Source organism: Salvia splendens, chromosome 8, assembly GCF_004379255.2.
Source record: "Salvia splendens isolate huo1 chromosome 8, SspV2, whole genome shotgun sequence".
In the NCBI taxonomy this organism is placed as follows: Eukaryota; Viridiplantae; Streptophyta; class Magnoliopsida; order Lamiales; family Lamiaceae; genus Salvia; species Salvia splendens.
Window position 1 is genome coordinate 28,161,480 of NC_056039.1, and position 20,274 is coordinate 28,181,753.

A 20,274-nucleotide genomic window follows, 5' to 3' on the forward strand; every position below is an offset into this window, starting at 1 on the left:
AATTTTAAGTCACATACATCGGTGTGAATTAATTCAAGGGGTTTGGTGCTTCTTTCAACTGAATGAAACGGTAATTTAGCCATTTTGGCTTCAAGACAAATCTCACATTTATCTTTACTATAAACTTCACTTGCCTTTAGTAAATCAAGATTTACTAATCTTTTAATGGGGTTTATATTTACATGTCTCAATCTACAATGCCACAAGTTTGAATGTTCAGTCAAGTAAGAGGAAGTAGATGCATTGTTATTGATAGCCAAAGGCTTTGGAACAAGGCGCGTAGCCCTACTAAGCTTAAAAAGTCCACCGGTTACATAACCTTTTCCGAGGGACTTTCTAAACTTATACAATACAAACCTATAGGACTCAAATACAAGTTTGAAACCCTTATTAACTAGTATAGATCCAGAGACTAGGTTCTTTCGGATGTCGGGCACATGCAGCACTTCCTTTAAGGTGATAGAAACGTCAGATGTCATTTTGAGGACCACTTCTCCAGTTCCTTGCACTTCAGATGATGCTTGATTCCCCATGATGATCTTCCTCCCATTAACAGGATTGTAAGTTGAAAACTTACTCCCATCGGCACAAACATGAGCAGTTTCTCCAGTGTCGATGTACCAGCTTCCCTTGTTTTCAATCAAGTTGGCCTCTTCAGTGACCACGACAATGAGGTCATTCTCGTCCCAGTCTTTGAACTCCTTCTCGACGACGTGGGCAGCAGGCTTCTTGTTCTTGCTTCGGCAATCCTTGGCGTAGTGACTAGGTTTGCCACATTTGTAACAGTCGCCTTTCACAAGTTGTTTTGCCTTGCCCTTGTCCTTTGACGTTGGACGATTTGGGCGAGGACGTTTGTTGGAGGGACCGTCTCGCTCCAACAAGTTGGCCTTGGCTTCAACGGGGCCATGGCCTTTAGCCTTTTGGTCGTTTTTGCGCACGTCAGATTCAATGCGCAACTTCACGATCAATTCTTCAAGGGTCATCTCCTTTCACTTGTGCTTAAGGTGGCTCTTGAAGTCCTTCCAACTAGGTGGAAGCTTCTCAATTATCGTGCCAGAAGTAAAATTTTCTGGCAAGATCATCCCCTCGGCGGCGAGTTCGTGGATGATTATTTGGAACTCTTGTACTTGGTCTATCACTGGTCTTGCATCGACCATTTTATAGTCCAAGTACTTAGCTATTACAAATTTCTTAGTACCGACATCATTACTACGGTACTTCTTCTCTAGGTTTTCCCACATTTGTTTAGATGTGGTTACATTAGAGTATACATTGTAGAGGCTATCATCTAATGCACTTAAAATTAAATTTTTACATAGATAATCCCATTTGTGCCATGCGTCGTAGTCAGAGAAGACCTTCAATCTTGTCTCTTGATCGCTTGGCGTGGGTGGCTCATCTTCCTTGAGATAGTGCACGACCCCCAATGTTGTCAAGTAGAACAGCATTTTCTGTTGCCAACTCTTGAAGTCGGATCCTCCAAACTTGGAGAGCTTCTCGGCGGCAGGCATCATCCTCGGCATCAAAGGCACCGAGCTTGGTCCTTGATATGAACCATTCATGTTGGCTCCAGTTGAGCCTCCCAAGTTTGTGTTGAGCGTATTGTCCCCCACATATATGTTGCCCATAGATGGCCCCACATTCGTGCTGATCCCAAGAGATCAAACACTAGTATTGAGCCCGGAGACACCAACACTCAATCCATTAAAGGATCCAAAGGAACCACTAAAATTGGAACCCATCAACCCACCAAAGGTGGATCTAGTGAACGCCCCAAAGGGGTTGTCCTATACCGAAGAGGTAGTTGAGGCAGAAAAAGGAGTTCCTTGACCCATCAAGGTTGATGAGAGAGCGGCAGCAGTGGAGGCGGCGGTGGCCGGAACAGTGGCAGCGGAGGTGTTGGCTTTGGTCGACATCTCCAAGAAAGGATTAGGTTTCGATAGTTTTAAGTTCAGTTAAGGTTCGATCCTTCAATGACAAGTACATCTCGCCTTGCGATTGTTGCGATTATTACTGGAATTACAAGAGATAAACAAAAACCGGGCGTAATACAACCCAAGAAGGAATAACTGAAACTGAAAATACAATGAAAACGAAACTGGAAATCAAACTTAGCCGAGTCGAGGAAAGTCCTCTTTCCGCAAGACGAGTACGCCCCGGCAGTGCTCTCGGTTATGGCGTGTCATCCCCAAAGATAAAACGACAACGTCTCTGGTGAAGCAGCACCGCTGTCAGCAGAGCTCCGACGAATTGGAAGAGGAGAGGGTAGAACTCCGGGAAGAAAGACTATGCAGAGAGAGTATGATGCTTGTGTGTATGTTCTGTTGATGCAAGAAATGACTAGCCTATTTATAGGCCTAGTCCACTGCAGGGGTCATCCCAGCCTTGATGGCTGTCATCATGGCTCATCATGGCGTAGCTGTAACGGCTGGCCGTTACGAATTTGAAAGCTGGAGTGGTCGACAATGAATCTAGACGATGTACACGCCTAGTTCATCCGTCACATGTAGACTTTGTTACGTGGCAAACTGGGTCATAGTTGACGATGTGTCATGCCACTGGTCTCGCTGACTAAGCGTTGGTCCAAAACATTAAGTTTTGGTCTAGGGACAAGCCCAAGAACCAAGCCCAAAGACCACCTAAAGACTAATTTCCAAGATCCAAGTCCAAGAGCAAGGGCAAGGGCAAGGGCTCGGGCGCAAAACATTAAGTTTGGGTCCAGAGACAAGCCCAGAAACCAAGCCCAAAGACCAATTGCCAAGATCCGTCCAAGTCCAAGTCCAAGGGCACCGGCGTGGGCACGGCTCGGCTCGGCGCGCGTGTGGGCTCTTCAACCCATCTTAGTCTACTATAATTATTAAGTGTAGTAAAGTCACTTAATAAATACACATTAAAAGATGTGTCTCATCTCCTATGTGGGATAATTAACACTAGTTAATTACTCCCTAAGCTTTAATCTCATAGCTTTATTAAAAGCTACAATGTGACCAACTTTAATCTAATTTTTCTCACTCACTGGGAATCGGATTTGAGAAAGTGAATATACTACGGTCATCTACGCAGAACGTAGATCGACGCTATATCATTTAATTTCCCAAAATTTAAATATCTCGTCATATTTATTATTGGTCAAATTTCGTTGACCGGGCATTTTAAATTCAAGATTCCAATATTGTTTTGTTCAAATTTGGTTAACATCGATGAATGGTTTAAGAAAGAGGATCACATTGATGAAGGGTTCAAGTTAACAGTAACTATGATTGCTTTGTAGAAAATATATGTTGTTGAAAAGTGCAGCTTGTAATTTTGCAATTTCACATTGTCGTTTTTCTTACAATGCCGTGTTTTCCTCCTCTGCTAGCCTCGGTAATCTGTATTTTCATACACTGTGCCGTAGAGAGATACAGAATCAATTCGGGAGATACTCATTTGTTGAAAATCTATAACCCATTGTTTGATTTTTGGGTGTGACTATTTCATATGACTTCATCTCTTTCAGCCACATGCATTCATAATTTACAAAATAGAAAGAGAAGCAGAGTAGGAGATGAGGAAAGCAGAGGTGAGCACATATCTCTCTCTATAGGTCCGTTGAAGCAGAGTTTGCTAATGTTTTCAAATATTTTGTTCAGATTTGTTTAACATCGATGAATGGTTGAAGAAAGAGGATGACATTGACGAAGGATTCAAGTTAACAGGTAACTATGATTGCTTTGTAGAAAATATATGTTGTTGAAAAGTGCAGCTTGCAATTTCTTACTACTGTCCCTTAAATCAGCTTTTAATGGAGTGTAGCACGAGTCCTCATAAAAGCTGTTACTAACCAAATTTAGATGCGGGGTTTGCAGCAAAAAAGATAAAGAAAGTGGATATTGAAGAAGGGTTGAAGTTTACATGCATATATTCAAAGAGTCCTGGTTTAGTTTTTGTGTAGTTGGATGCTATTAGTTTTTGTTTACTATCTTGACTGAAATTATTTCATCGGTATATATAGCATGTAAAATTGACTGAAATTATTTCATCGGTATATATAGGATGGTCTAAACCCTGACGTCTACATTCATCGGGCACGTATGATTGTCCTCGTGTTATTGGGGGCGTTGATATTACCCGATGCAACAGGGTGTAAGATACCTCTGATATGGTTGCCCGTGCTTCGGAACGTTGAGGATATTTCTAGGTATAGTTGGGCAAGCGCTGCACTTGCTACATTATACCATTATCTTTGTGAGGCTTCATGGGTAATAGGAAACAAATTGGAGGTCCGGTGGCACTTTTACAGCTATGGGTCTGGGAGAGAATGCCCACTCTTAGACCCGACTTTGTAACACCGTGTGTGCATACGGAAAATACTCCACGTGCAGCAATGTAAGCTTAATGTGTAAATATTTTGGTGTTTTCAATGACAAATATTAAAAAAGAAATTCATATTGTAGGTGGACCGGCTCATACCAGATTAACAACGCGCCCATATTTTCTGTTTTACATTTATCATATGTTGGACATAACCAGGTAAAATAAATAAGACTTTTACATATGTACGTGTGTTTATCAAGTAATTTAATGAATAAATTGTTGTTATAGTTTATTTGGATACCTTACGCGGGGCTCCAATTGCCAGACATTTGTAAGAGCTTCGACGAAAGTTGGAGACCAGTGACCTATATGGTATGTTGGGCTATAGTTGAGGCACATGACCCGGAGCGTGTTGTAAGACAGTTTGGTGGAACTCCTTTCATTCCACAAGTGCGTGATTGGGGATTCAATAAATCTCATTTCAAAACAAACAGTCGAGGGCAGTCCAAGGAAAATTGGGAAGTAAAGAATGCGACATATATTCAACTATGGGAGAGAAGGTTGAACTCTGTGTCTAACAACTACTTGGAACCTCTTGGATGTGATCAGGAGCTGGTGGACAGAACTCGAGCGTACATGGAATGGTATAGTAAGATAACAATTACATACATCACTCAGCTAGGCAAATGCTCGGATGTGGGGATGAACAGTGGGGACTCATCATCAATGATGGTTGTAAGTATCGTTTTATATAATTATTTTATCGTTGTATATATTTATGTCATTAACTATGCACATTCATTGTAACAGTTTGAGACATTGGGACCAGTGGCGGATGTTGGAATAAATTTTGGCAGGGGCTTCACTAAAAAATCTTGGCAGGGGACACACATATTATATATATATATATATATATATATATATATATATATATATATATATATATAGGTTAGTGAACAAGGTATAACTAATTTTAAGTGTATAACTTGAGAACAAATCTTAGCAGCACATATAAATGCAACAAATATTATTTATTTTTATAATATTAAATAGGCCAAGGGTATTTTTGGAAATCATATTATGAAATTCATTAGCTCATACGCGATTCATTTTCTTCCAGATTGAGATTGTCGATGTTCTGCTCTAGAACAGAAAAAACGAGCTGCTGAGATCGTTCTTCTTCATCTTCTCTACGGCGCCGAAGTGGAGGCATTTCACGGCGGTGATCACGCTCTGAAGAGCCGAGAGAGCTAGATTCGCCGGCGGTTTGACGAAGTCGGCGCGAGCTTTCTGGCGGCGGCGGAATCTGAGAGTGGTGCAGCATTGGCGGCGAGAGAATGATTTGAAGCCGTTGGATGAGCATGAGCTCATCTCTTCGAGCAGATGGTCCTTCAACAGCAGTGGCGCCCTTATTGGAGTGATCAATCGGTCATCCATGGCAACAATTAGGCTATTTGGATGCAGCGTCTCCGCTCCATTTTCTGCCGATGGTTGCACCAGCTTCAACCCACGCAGTTTTTGACTCAGCGTCCATGGTAATTTCACTGAGATTGATCAAATCAATTACCACAAACGGGACTCGTGACACATAGGATAGTCCCTCGAAGTCATGGCCCCCGCTTCGAGTCCTGACTTCAAGGCAAGCTTCTTTAGCGCAGTGTATTATAGCCGGTATTTGAGATTCGTGTTCTGGGGTTATGATCGTCTGCGGCTTTGGTGTAGAGTTCGTAGCGAATCTAAGGTTAAAGATGGAATATTTCAAAATGGAAGTGTAAGATGAATTATTTAAGGTATAAACAACGTTGGAGATCGAAGAGTAGTTGTCGAATTTCTCGGAAAGACACTGTAGGAAGTCACCGGCTGCAGAAGATGCCAATGAGCACGACAAGATGAGAAGAAGAATCAAAGAAATGGTAGGAGTTTTCATGGTTTAGAGATGTGTGTTGTGTTCTTTCTTTTTTCAATCTTTTTATAGATGGAGCATTGGCAAAACATTGCATCAGAGCTTGATTAAACTAACACTACTAGTTTGAAATCATATGCTTCTTCACTAAGAAAAGTTAAGGTCAAATGAAATTATCCTTTTTACTTCACTGTTGTTAACAAAACACATCACTATTAGCATGATTTTACTTAACGTTGTTAACAAAACACATCACTATTAGAATAATTTTACTTCATTGTTAACAAAACACATCACTATTAGCATGATTTTTACTTCACTGTTGTTAACAAAACACATCACTATTAGCATGATTTTACTTCACTGTTGTTAACAAAATACATCACTATTAACATGATTTTACTTCACTGTTGTTAATAAAATACATCACTATTAGCATAATTTTACTACACTGTTGTTAACAAAACACATCACTATTAGCATGATTTTACTTCACTGTTGTTAACAAAATGCATCACTATTATAATGATTTTACTTCACTGTTATTAATAAAATACATCACTGTGATTTTACTTCACTATTGTTAACAAAACACATCACTAATAGAATGATTTTACTTCACTGTTGTTAACAAAACACATCACTATTAGAACGGTTTTACTTCACTGTTGTTAACAAAACACATCACTATTAGCATGATTTTACTTCACTGTTGTTAACAAAATACATCACTATTGGCATGATTTTACTTCAGTGTTGTTAACAAAACACATCACTATTGGCATGATTTTACTTCACTGTTGTTAACAAAACACATCACTATTAGCATGATTTTACTTCACTGTTGTTAACAAAACACATCACTATTAGCATGATTTTACTTCACTGTTATTAACAAAATACATCACTATTATAATGATTTTACTTCACTGTTATTAATAAAATACATCACTATTAACATGATTTTACTTCACTGTTGTTAACAAAACACATCACTATTAGAATGATTTTACTTCACTGTTGTTAACAAAACACATCACTTTTAGAATGGTTTTACTTCACTGTTGTTAACAAAATACATCACTCTTAGCATGATTTTACTTCACTGTTGTTAACAAAATAAATCACTATTGGCATGATTTTACTTCACTGTTGTTAACAAAACACATCACTATTAGAATGATTTTACTTCACTGTTGTTAACAAAACACATCACTATTAGAATGATTTTAATTCACTGTTGTTAACAAAACACCTCAATATAACACTTCTCTCTTAACATCAGTGATACAATTAAATTCAAAAGTAGGAATTAGGACCTTAGGTTTATGCGGAAGTTTATCAAATAAAAATCTGTATGCGTCAAAAATTATTTCACCTAACTTGTATATGTAAGATGTAAGTCCATGAATTTGGTCTGTAAAAGAGGAATTTATACAGGGTATCGATCAAATTCTTGCATATCGCGCTTCAGGCATTGCAACGAGGGCGATTCTGATGGATCGACGAAAGTGGATGTGTAAGAGCAGTGTGAAATTAAAGAGAGAATCCCGTAATCCCGTTATGCCTATGAAATCCGATGAGCAAGGGACTGGAACACAGATATTCTCCGATATGCAGAACCTGAATTTGAGATCTTCCAGAGAAGGTCGAGTATGCACAACATAGTTTAGTCAAAGGCCGCCTTACCATATGTGGCAGTAGGCAACTTGAGATTCGACTTCGCGATGGAGTTTTTCCTCCTGATATGATGAAGCGAGTTGTTGATCATTTTGGGTCAGATCTTCATGGATTTAGAGATAAAGTGGCAGGGGTGAATCTGTCTTTAAATGCTAGACTTAACACTATATCTTGTACGTAACAAAACACCTACACCAAGAAGTTGAAAGTGTGATCTTGCACTGCTAAGCGATCTGCCAATTTCGGAGAATGATTATGATTGTGCTTGTCCCATTTGTTTACGTGGAGGATGATCCTTACATGCTTGAGGGCTGCCATAACATACCCTGCCGGTCATGCTTGGTTAGGAAGTGTGAGTATGCTATCAGAGGTAATTAACACTGTTCGAGTTATTAGAAGAGAATTTTTCGGGTACAGAAGGTATGACTCGGACGAGTGACACATCATTTCGGATAAAACACAAGGAGGTTGTTCCATTTTAGAAGAAAACACTACACGTCCTACTCAGCCGAGTCGGATAAAACACAAGGAAGTTTGTATATATTGTCTGGAATGAAGAAAATACAACACGTGACACGTCCACACGTCGGGAAGTTTGCCACAACATTGTTATCAAGAAATACATTGTGCAAAAATCACTAATCAATAGAAATAACACGTCTAGTGCTGGTGCGGGAGACTTTTTTGGCCTAATTTATGATGTTGGAATCTTGATTTTAAGATCTGCGGTCAACAAAGTTTTACCAATAATAAATGTGACGAGACATTTAATTTTGGAAAATTAAATGATATAGCGTCGATCTACGTTCCGCGTAGATGACCGTAGTATATTCTCTTTCTCAATTCCGATTCCCGGTAAGTGAGAAATAGTGGATAAAAGTTGGTCACATTGTAGCTTTTGATAAAGCTATGAGTTGAAAGTGTAGGGAGTAATTAACTAGTGTTAATTATCCCACATAGGAGATGAGACACATCTTTAAATGTGTAATTATTAAGTGACTTACTACACTTAGTAATTATCGTGGACTAAGATAGGTGAAAGAGCCCACACGCGCGCACACGCGCCGAGCCGAGCCGTGCCCGCACCCGAGCCCGTGCCCTTGGACTTGGATCTTGGCAATTGGTCTTTGGGTGGTCTTTGGGCTTGGTTCTTGGGCTTGTCCCTGGATCCAGACTCAGCAGTCTGATCAACTCGGCCTGTTGCGCCTTGAGCGATGGCTTGATCAGTGTCTTGATCAAGTCACGAAGTCCACATGTGACGGTTGAACTAGGGCGTGTACAGCGTCTAGATTCAACGTCGAACACTCTAGCTTTCAAACTCGTAATGGCCGGCAGTTACAGGCCCGCCATGATGACAGCCATCAAGGCTGAGTTGACCCCCGCAGTGGACCAAGCCTATAAATAGGCTAGTCATTCCTTGCATTAGGATAACAGAACAACATACGAACATACTCCCAAGCATCATACTCTCTCTGCATTGTCTTTCTTCCCGAAGCTCTGTCCTCTCCTCTTCCAGTTCATCGGTGCTCTGTTGATTGCGGTGCTGCTTCACCAAAGACATAGCCGTTTTATCTTTGGGGACGACATGCCAAACCGAGAGCACTACCGGGGCGTATCTCGTCTTGCAGAAAGAAGGCCTTCTCGACTCAGCTAAGTTTTATTTCCAATTTACAGTTTCGATTTCGTTGTAGTTTTCAGTTTTAGTTCTTCCTTCTTGGGTTGTATTAAGCCCGGTATTGTTTATCTCTTGTAATTCCAGCAATCATAATCCAGAAACCAACATTCGCAAGACGAGATATACTTGCCGTTGAAGGATTCAGACCTTAACTAAACTTAATCATTTCTGAAACTTAATACCTTTGCTGGAGATGTTGACTGAATCCAACACCGTCACTGCCACCACCGCCACCGCATCTCCATCCACCGTTTCGACCACTGCACCGGTCAACACATCATCGATTCCGACGATGATGCCCACTCCAGGGCGCTATCCATCTTCATCAACAACACTTTGGGAGTTTGTTAACTCCTTTGGGCCCACTGGTGGATCCACCTCGAGTGGATCGGTTGGTTCCTCTTTTAATGGTTCCTTCGGATCCTTTAATGGATCGAGTGCTGGGGCCTTCGGCTCTCACGCGGGTGCTAGTTCCTTCGGGGCTGGTACGACCATGGCGGGCTCTATGTCCAACATGAATGGTGGGGGCTCTATGCCCAACCACGCTGGGGCAACAGAATTGGTTCCTTCCATAGACCAAGTACGGCACCTTTGGCACCAAGAATGATGCCACCTGCCGAGAAGCCACCAAAGTTTGGAGGATCTGACTTCAAAAGGTGGTACCAAAAGATGTTGTTCTACTTTACAACATTGGGCGTTGCCAACTTCCTCACGGAAAACGAGCCGCCTGCGCCAAGTGATCAAGAGACTAGGCTCGAAGTTATGGCGGACTATGAAGCTTGGAGAAAAGGAGATTATCTTTGTAAAAATTTCATTCTAAATGCTTTAGATGATAGTTTGTACAATGTATACTCCGTTGTAACCACATCAAAAGAGATGTGGGAAAGCCTAGAAAGGAAGTATAGCATAGATAATGCTACAGGTACTGAACAAGTTGTAGCATCCAAATTTATGGACTACAAGATGGTCGATTCTCAACCCATCATGGAGCAAGTTCAAGAGCTCCAAATGATCATCCACGCACTAGTGGCTGAAGAGATGACCTTGCCCGACAAATTCTTAAGGTGCACGATCATTGACAAGCTTCCTCCTAGTTGGAAGGACTTCAAGAGCTATCTCAAACACAAGCGAAAGCAGATGACTCTTGAAGACTTGATCATGAAATTGCGCATTGAGGCTGATGTGCGCAAAAGCGACCAAAAGGCTAAGGGATTTAGCCCACTCGAAGCCAAAGCCAATCTGTTGGAGCGGGGCGGTCCCTCCAATAAACGCCCTCGCCCAAGTCAAAAGGATAAAGGGAAGGGAAAGTAGTCTGCAATGAAATTTGAAGGCGAATGCTTCAAGTGTGGCAAAAGCGGCCACTTTGCCAAGGACTGCCGCAGCAAGAAGAAGAAACCGGCAGCCAACGTCGTTGAGAGGGAGTTCAAAGATTGGGATGAAAACGACCACATTGCTGTGGTCACTAAAGAAGCCAACTTGATTGAAAACAAGGGAGGCTGGTACATCGACACTGGAGCAACTGCTCATGTTTGTGCCGATAGGAGTAAGTTTTCAACTTACAATCCTGTTGATGTGAAGAAGATCAACATTGAGAATCAAGCATCATCCGAAGTCAAAGGAACTGGAGGTGTGATCCTCAAAATGACGTCTGACATCTCTGTCACGCTGAAGGATGTGCTGCATGTGCCCGACATCCGAAAGAACCTAGTCTCTGGATATATACTAGTTAATAAGGGTTTTAAACTTGCATTTGAATCCGATAGGTTCGTATTGTATAAGTTTGGAAAATCTCTCGGAAAAGGTTATGTAACCGATGGGCTTTTCAAGCTTAGTGTGGCTACGCGCCATGGTCCCAAGCCTTTGGCTATCAATAACAATGCGTCTACTTCCTCTTACTTGATTGAGTATTCAAACTTGTGACATTGTAGATTGGGACATGTAAATATAAACGCCATTAAAAGAAAAGTAAATCTTAATTTACTAAAGGCAAATGAAGTTTATAGTAAAGATAAATGTGAGATTTGTGAACAACAAATCGCTATGCACTACTATTAAGTGCATATCCAATGAAGATGCAATCAACCGTTTTAGGTCCGATTGTAACTTCTTTGGGCGGAGGAACCATCACTTTAGCCAAAAACCCCCACACTTTGAGGTATTTGTATGATGGTTTCCTTCCCCTCCACAACTCATAAGGAGTAACATCTTTTCCTTTGAGAGAGATCTTATTCAAGATATAGTTGGCTGTCAATACAGCTTCCCCCCACATGTTATGTGGTAATCCTGAAGTCAGAAGCAGTGCATTCATCATCTCTTTTAGAGTTCGATTTTTACGTTCTACAACACCATTAGATTGTGGTGAATATGGTGCAGTCGTTTGATGAATTATACCACTTGCGTTGCATAACTCCTCAAACGGGGCTACATATTCGCCTCCTCTATCACTTCGAATCGTTTTGATTTTACAACCAAGTTGATTCTCAACTTCGGTCTTATAATTTTTGAACGCCTCTATTGCTTCATCTTTACTTCTTAAAAGATAAATGTAGCAATATCTTGTGCAATCATCTATGAAAGTGATAAAGTACTTTTTACCACCTCTAGTTTGCACCATCTTTAAATCACATATGTCCGTGTGAATTAATTCAAGGGGTTTTGTGCTTCGTTCCACCGAGTGAAACGGCAACTTAGTCATTTTTGCTTCAAGACAAATTTCGCATTTATCTTGGATATCCAATTCATTAGCCTTTAGTAAATCTAAATTCACTAATCTTTTAATGGCTTCTGAATTCACATGTCCCAATCTACAATGCCACAAATTTAAACACTCAGTCAAGTAAGAGGAAGTAGATGCTTTATTATTAGCCAAAGGCTTCGCAACACTGCGAGTTGCCACACTAAGTTTGAAAAGCCCGTCGGTTACATAACCTTTCCCGAGGGATTTTCCAAACTTATACAATACAAACCTATCGGACTCAAATACAAGTTTAAACCCCTTATTAACTAGTATTGATCCTGACACTAGGTTCTTGCGGATATCCGGGACATGCAGCACATCCTTCAGCGTTATTGTGATGCCAGACGCCATCATGAGGATCACATTTCTGATGCCAAGGACTTCGAAGGATGCTTGATTCCCCATGTTGATATTCCTCCCTTCAGCAGCAGTGTAGGAGGCAAACTTGCTCCTATCTGAGCAGACATGAGCAGTAGTGCCGGTGTCGATGTACCAGCCACCCTTGTTATCAACAAGGTTAACCTCTTCAGTGACCACAGCAATGAGGTCGTTTTCATCCTAGTCTTTGAACTCCTTCTCAACGACGTGGGCAGGCGGCTTCTTCTTCTTGCTGCGGCAGTTCTTTGCAAAGTGGCCCGGTTTGCCACATTTGTAGCAATCGCCTTCAAACTTCTTTGTAGGCTGCTTTCCCTTCCCTTTGTCATTAGGACGATTTGGGCGAGGGCGTTTGTTGGAGGGACTGTCCCGCTCCAACAAATTGGCTTTGGCTTCAAGTGGGGTGAAGCCCTTAGCCTTTTGGTCGCTTTTGCGCACATCAGCCTCAATGCGCAATTTCACGATCAAGTCTTCAAGGGACATCTGCTTTCGCTTGTGCTTGAGATAGCTCTTGAAGTCCTTCCAACTAGGAGGAAGCTTGTCAATGATCGTGCACCTTAGGAATTTGTCAGGCAAGGTCATCCCTTCAGCCACTAATGCGTGGATTATCATTTGGAGCTCTTGGACTTGCTCCATGATAGGTCGAGAGTCGACCATCTTGTAGTCCATAAACTTGGATGCTACAACTTGTTCAGTACCTGCAGCATTATCTATGCTATACTTCTTTTCTAGGCTTTCCCACATTTGTTTAGATGTGGTTACATTGGAGTATACATTGTAGAGGCTATCATCTAATGCACTTAAAATAAAATTTTACATAGATAATCCCCTTTTCTCCAAGCTTCATAGTTCGTCATGACTTCGAGCCTAGTCTCTTGGTCGCTTGGCGCGGGCTGCTCGTTTTCCGTGAGGAAGTTGGCGACGCCCAATGTTGTCAAGTAGAACAACATCTTTTGGTACCACCGCTTGAAGTCAGATTCTCCAAACTTTAGTGGCTTCTCGGCAGGTGGCATCATTCTTGGTGCCATTGGTGCCTGATTGACCCCATGGAAGGAGCATATCCCGTTGCCCCCGTAGGAGCCAACAGTTGGGTTGGGCATAGAACCCCCCAAGTTCGTGTTGGGCATAGTACCCCCCACATTCGTGTTGATCCCGAAAGATCCAACACTAGTATTGACCCCGAAGGCACCAACACTCGATCCATTAAAGGATCCGAAGGAACCACTAAAAGTGGAACCAACCGAACCACCAAAGGTGGAACCAGTGGACGCCCCAAAAGGGTTGTCCAAAACCCATGGGACAGTTGATGAGGCGGCTGGGAAGCCAGGGGTCGGCATCATGGAGATGGTGGATGCATTGGCAGATGCACCGGTGGATGGAGTGGGAAGAGTGACGGCGGCGTTGGTGGCCGGAACGGTGGATGCGGCAGTGGCCGGAGTGGTGGCAGAGATGGTGTTGACGTTGGTCGACATTTCCAGCAAAGGTTTAAGTTTCGAAAGTTTTTAATTCGTTTTCTGAAAGTCGAAGGTCTTCTGTAGTGTATATCTCGTCTTGCGATTGTTGGAGATATAGCTACAAAAATCAACACTAACCCGAGAGAAAAGAAAAGAAAAACAGAAACGAAAATTACAATGGGAATTCGAAACTGTAAAGAAGAACTTAGCCGAGTCGAGGAGGCCTCTTCCAGCAAGACGAGATACGCCCCGGTAGTACTCTCGGTTTGGCGTGTCGTCCCCAAAGGTAAAACGGCTACGTCTTTGGTGAAGCAGCACCGCTATCAGCAGAGCTTCGGCGAACTGGATGGAGGAGAGGGCAGAGCTTCGACAGAAAGACAATGTAGAGATGGGGAGAGAGCTTATGCTTGTGAATGGTATATCCTAATGCAGTGGAATGGCTAGCCTATCCAAGATCGAGATCGAGATCGGGTCCCGGTCCCGCGACCGCGACCACGGGCACGAGCGGGCGGGCGGCGGCGGCGCGCGCGTGGGCTCTTTCACCCATCTTGGTACACTATAATTATTAAGTAGCATAAAGTCACTTAATTTAAACACATTAAAAGATGTGTTATTTCTCCAATGTGGGATAATTAACACTAGTTAATTATTCCCTAAGCTCAAACTCCAAGCTTTAATTAAAAGCTAATTATGCCCAACTTTAATCCACTATTTCTCACTCACCGGAAATCGGATTTGAGAAAGTGAATATACTACATTTATCTACGTAAAATGTAGATCGACGCTATATTATTTAATTTCACAAAATTAAATGTCTCGTCACATTTATTATTTGGTCAAAATCCATTGACCCGGCATATCTAATCCATGATTTTTACAATACAATTTATCATTACTCTTCAAATAAATATTAATAAATAAAATATAACTAAATGTATAAAATTAAAAAATACGTAAAACAAACGTACATTTGTATCATATCATTTCCGATATTAACAACGTCTAAATTTATCTTCATCTATAAAACCGATTCATATTTTCTCCAGTGCAGAAACGCATTCTCTCTTTTGTTTGTTAATACAACGTGTTTTTGCAATATTAACCTTCATCTATATGAAATGCATCCTCTTTTTTGTAAGATTTATTTTAAAATAGTATCCAAAGCTTGACTCAGATTTCTTATGAATGTTAGTACATGTTTGACTTTGAGTAACCAAATCCAACTTTCTCTCCTCATGTACGGAACATCAGATGAACTTCCAGACCAAAAAAATCATCATGAAGATAATTTAATTAATATGTATTAAGTGATGTGTTATTAGGCTTAAAATTCTACTACATTAAAAAATTAATTCAAATTTACACCCTTAAATAAAAAGTAGGAGTAACATGGGAGAGATGGAGACGTACATGCATATTGGATGTTCTTGTGGTTGATGATGAGATAAATGTGTGTACTAATGCGGACACAAATGTGGCAAGTGGCAACGGTTGTACAGGTGATCCAAGGGTATCAGCTGTCAACTTAATATGGATAAGTCCCGATACAGCTACCTGGATCAGGAGTCCATGTAAGGTCCCTAATGGTGAATTGGCTGTAGATTATGACAAATATTTATTTTTTTGTTACGAATACATACTATAGGCTCTATTAAAAATACCAATAGTAATATCAAAAATAAAAATCATATTAATATACACTACCTCCGTCTCACATTAGGAGTCATATTTAGTGTGAACACGAGTTTTATAAAATGAAAAGAAAAATGGATTGAATAAGTTATTGGACTATGTGTCTCATTTATATATTAGTTTTATAATAAAATGTGAGTGAAATTGATTGGTAGAATGTGAAATTTACTTATTATTTATGGTAAAAGTGATTGTGACTCTTTTTATGAGATGAAGATATTAATTGCTTATATAGAGTATTACAACATGGTGCCATGTAATATTATGAGCTAGTATATTATGGTCGCAATATCCTATTATTATACTACAGTACTATATTTTAGTACTCCCTCCGTCCCGCACTACTCGCACTTATTTCCTTTTTGGGCATCCCAAGTTACTTGCAATCTTTCCATTTTTAGTAAAAAATTTCACCTACAGCCGTCATTTTTGACTTTTCTATACACTCATTCATTAATCTCCGAGCCGAAAAGAAAATGAGTGAGTAGCCCGGGACGGAGGGAGTATATCTTTATTAATTTACTAATAGTTTGATGTTTCTTTTTAAAATTTTATTTTTATTTATGAATACTCATGTTATGTTGATTAAAACTATTGAACTATTTATTTATTCAAATTATATGTTTTTTTTCTCTTTATCCTTAGTCGCATCCTTTATTTCTATATCTTAGTCTAATTAACACATTACTTTATCTTACTTTATTCTCTTTTTTTATCTTACTACCTTTTGTATTTCTTATTTTATTCTTTTTTTTACTTAACTCACCTAATGTAATTATTCTTAAATCTCATGCAGGAAAGAAACTCCCCCACTACCGCGGTATCGAAGAAAGTAGAATATAAAAAAACTGAATATATGAGGATGCAGGATTCCAATAGACTCTAAACAAAGGACGTGACTGTGATGTAATCGACTAAAGTAAAATAAGAAAAAGGGAAATTAAACCTATAATGACAAGTACTCCTAAAGAGAAATTAAGGCAATAGAAGTGATCATTATTAAATATTAAGAGATGTTGGCAGCATTTGCAACCACAATCGGACTCCTGACGTAATGGGTCCCGTCCGTCCATGTCAGCCCGCCGGAGCTAAACTCCGTGGCAGACCTTTTAGATTTGATAGTAACGGTAAAGCTCTTCTCCTCACCGATCTTGTCGAACTGGAGAACCTTGGGCTCCACAGAAACTCTGAAAAACGGCGGCTGCTTAACGAGTGCAACATATCTCCCGGGTCTCCCCACATTCTTCAGTCTCCTCGTCACCGTCACCGTTGCGTTGAGCTCCGGAACGGAGATGGAAGGGTAGTTGAGGTTCAAGACGTCGAAATTCCGAGGGCACTTGTAGCCTGACTGCGCCATCTTGCGGACGATGGACCTATTGTAGCCGATGCCGCAGAGGAAGTCGTAGTAGTCGTTGGGCCCCATGTCGTACACCAGGCCGGGGTCCGCTGCCCGGTTCGGCCTGATGTCGCCCGAGCCGCGCGCGAATGCGTCGGCCTCCACGGTGCCGTTGTAGTCTCGGATGGGGAGCATTGTGTTGCCCCTCGTCCGGGATGTGGTCATGATGGCGGATTTGATTGCCGCGGGGCTCCACTCGGGGTGGAGCGTCCTCAGCAGGCCGACCACGCCGGCCACGTGTGGGCACGACATCGAGGTCCCTGACAACACGTAGTAGGGAGTCCTGCGGTGGTCCTCTGGCACCGCTGTGGGGCCCTCTGCCTCGCTGAATGCCGCAATTATGTTCACTCCCGGCGCTGTTACATCAGGCTGTGCAATAAAACATGACAAGAAACACACGTTTTTTAGGCCAAATAACACTAGAATAAATGTATAGATTTATTGTTGTTGCAAATTAACCTTGATAATTTGTGGAGTGATAATATTGGGGCCTCTGGAAGAGAAAGAGGCCATGGCGGGAGATGGCTTAACACCAAGCACGGCAGCAGGGGGTGTGATTAGGGCTTGAGGATTTCTGTATTTAAGTATTTATTACTTATAAACTAATTGATTAATGAATTAATTAAAGGGTGAAGATGAGGACGAACTTGGTAGAATTGATGTAAGCAAAAAGAACAAGGCCATCGGTGTAGTTGATGTGAGCTGCAGGAAGAAGATGAGCGTCTCCGGTCAAGTCATTCCCTTCCACTACGCTATTGCACAGAACCATCCCGGCAGCTCCTGCGCGCTTTGCTTCAATCCCTTTAGCAACCCTCGCATTCTCACCCCTTAAACACGCCACTATTTTGCCAGCCACCTTCGCCGGATCCAGTGATTTCTCTAGGCATACCAAACTGCACCAATACACCGTTAATATTTCCAAACTCGATTTAATCAATTTGTATGAAAACGACTAATACTAGTAACTCTCACGCGTCATCTGCAGATACATTGGCAGTTGCAGCATCAGCAGCGCTAATAAGAGGATAAAAACCCGTGCGCGGAAGTGCTTCACTCAGGCTCATACCCTATAACAACAACAACAGTGTTAGAATCGAATCGTCGACTGCACATTTAGTTTAGTTATGATCACATATTTATAGTCAGACCTTGAAAAGTGAACCGTTTCTTAGTGCAACATTGGCCCCCAAGCGACGGTCAATAGTGCTGGCAGCAACGGTGAAAATCCACGGCGCGACGTTAGAAACAGTGCCTGGATCAGGGCCGGAGTTCCCGCCAGAGGCGACAACAGGGATTCCCTTGGTGACGGCGTGCAAGGAGCCAATGGCGATGGAGTCGACAATGTAGTCGGTAGGAATGCCGCCGACGGAGAGAGAGATGACGTCGACGCGGTCATCGATGGCGGCGTCAAAAGCGTCCACGATATCGGAATCGAAGCAGGAGCTGTCATTGACCTTAGGCCAGCAAACCTTGTAGGCGGCGACGCGTGCCCTCGGAGAGCCCCCCTTGGCCGTTCCGTTCCCGATCCCGAAAACATTGGCTCCGGCCACCATGTTGCCGGCAGCGGTCGAGAGCGTGTGGGACCCGTGCCCTTCCGTGTCGCGCGCATTGTGCATTGTCGGATCATGCGTCTTCGTGAAAGCCTCGTAGCCTTTGATGAAGTACCGAGCTCCGATCAGCTTCCTATTGAAGTTGAAGATGAATTAGGTAATTGATCAACCCTAATTACAGTCATAATTAATTTAAATCACACCAAATTCTGGTCCATATCTAGTCTATTAACTGACAACAACAATATTGTTTCTTAATTTAAAATAAAAACGAAAACAGTACTACCAGTTTTAGTTGGTTACCTATTGCAAAGGGTCTGATTAAACTGACAGATTCCTTTCCACTTTGATGGAATGGGGCCATAGCCTTGGCCACTAAAGCTCTTTGATTCAGGCCAAACACCTAGTAATTAAAGGCAACATCAATTATCAATAATTTCCTTCCAAAAGGCAGAAACAATTAGCAAAAAGACTGCTTTTTTACCTGTATCAATATTTGCTATGATCGTATCTTCGCCGAATCTGGCTTTCTTCCATATCGAAGAAGCTTTAATCACACCATTATTTTCCAGCATCAGAAACTCCCATGAATGTGTTGTGTGTAGCTTCTTCCCTTGATTCAAGAACACAGACACCACTCCCTCTTGCTCTACATTTCAATAGACATCAATTAAAACATATATAGTTGAAAACATATGTGGATTTTAACATACTCGCAAGTTCTGCAGCTTCTTCCTCTTCGAGAAAAGCAGAAAAGCCATTAATGTGCCTTTGATAAGAATGGATTAGTGCATCTCTAGCCTTCTCTTCACTGCCAATACCAAAATTTGAAATAATTAAGAAGTGGATTTATTTCATGATATGGAAAGAATTTGCAGACCTTCCTAGAAATGATGAGAGAGACTGGATGTGTGAGGTGGTAACTTGGTCTAGATCAGCAGATGTTGCTTCTAGGCCATGAGAATGTGCTCCCATGTAGACAACATAGGCCTGATGGATCAACCAATTAAAATAATTAATACTATATGATAATATTATGAAAGAAAAAACATGATTGATTAATTAATTTGTATTACTATTGAAGTTGTACATGCACCTTTTTTGTGGCTAAAGCTGGTTGGTGGAGCACAACAAAAAGAATGAATAGTGGCATAAACTTGTCAAACAACATCTTTGATAAATTGATCTGCTCTCTCACTATCTCTTTCAGATGTGTGTTTGCATAAGATGTTTATTATTTATACAGTGGGATTTAGAAGAATGAAGATGCTGATTGCAGAGTTAAAGGCGATCAAACAGCTGTATGATAAAATTGAATCTCAAATGCAGAGTCCTACATTGATGGAATTTAATCTCAAATGGGAATTATAATGCGTAGGATTTGCCTCTTCTGTATTATTTCATTTAATTTAATTTAATTTTTGTGTGAATCTGGCCGGATATCTCTCATTTAATTGCGGATTTTATACCTAGTTTAACAGAGTCAACTATATCTAAATGTTAATGTAATGACTAC

General features: G+C 41.3%; 2 protein-coding genes across 2 annotated transcripts; both read right to left on the reverse strand.

Moving 5' to 3' along the window:
• Positions 1-5,746: 5,746 nt before the first annotated feature.
• Positions 5,747-6,223, reverse strand: LOC121746022 (cannabidiolic acid synthase-like). The gene has a single exon (XM_042139958.1). It carries the CDS (start codon positions 6,221-6,223, stop codon positions 5,747-5,749), a length of 477 nt encoding a protein of 158 aa, XP_041995892.1.
• Positions 6,224-16,652: 10,429 nt separating this feature from the next.
• Positions 16,653-20,062, reverse strand: LOC121743257 (subtilisin-like protease SBT5.4). The gene is made up of 10 exons (XM_042136506.1): positions 19,855-20,062; positions 19,639-19,748; positions 19,472-19,569; positions 19,243-19,407; positions 19,062-19,161; positions 18,357-18,891; positions 18,181-18,275; positions 17,856-18,101; positions 17,668-17,782; positions 16,653-17,577 (listed from the first exon to the last, which is right to left on the reverse strand). Exons 1-10 carry the CDS (start codon positions 19,927-19,929, stop codon positions 16,819-16,821), a joined length of 2,298 nt encoding a protein of 765 aa, XP_041992440.1. The 5' UTR covers positions 19,930-20,062; the 3' UTR covers positions 16,653-16,818.
• Positions 20,063-20,274: the final 212 nt, after the last annotated feature.

Bases quoted from the DNA above. Each gene is read 5' to 3' on its own strand.
- LOC121746022 (XM_042139958.1), bottom strand. From the start codon at position 6,223: ATGAAAACTCCTACCATTTCTTTGATTCTTCTTCTCATCTTGTCGTGC.
- LOC121743257 (XM_042136506.1), bottom strand. From the start codon at position 19,929: ATGTTGTTTGACAAGTTTATGCCACTATTCATTCTTTTTGTTGTGCTC. The intron at 19,570-19,638 runs GTCTGCAAATTC...TGGTATTGGCAG, and splicing joins CTCTCATCATTTCTAGGAAG to TGAAGAGAAGGCTAGAGATG. The intron at 18,276-18,356 runs GTCTGACTATAA...TTGTTGTTATAG, and splicing joins GAAACGGTTCACTTTTCAAG to GGTATGAGCCTGAGTGAAGC.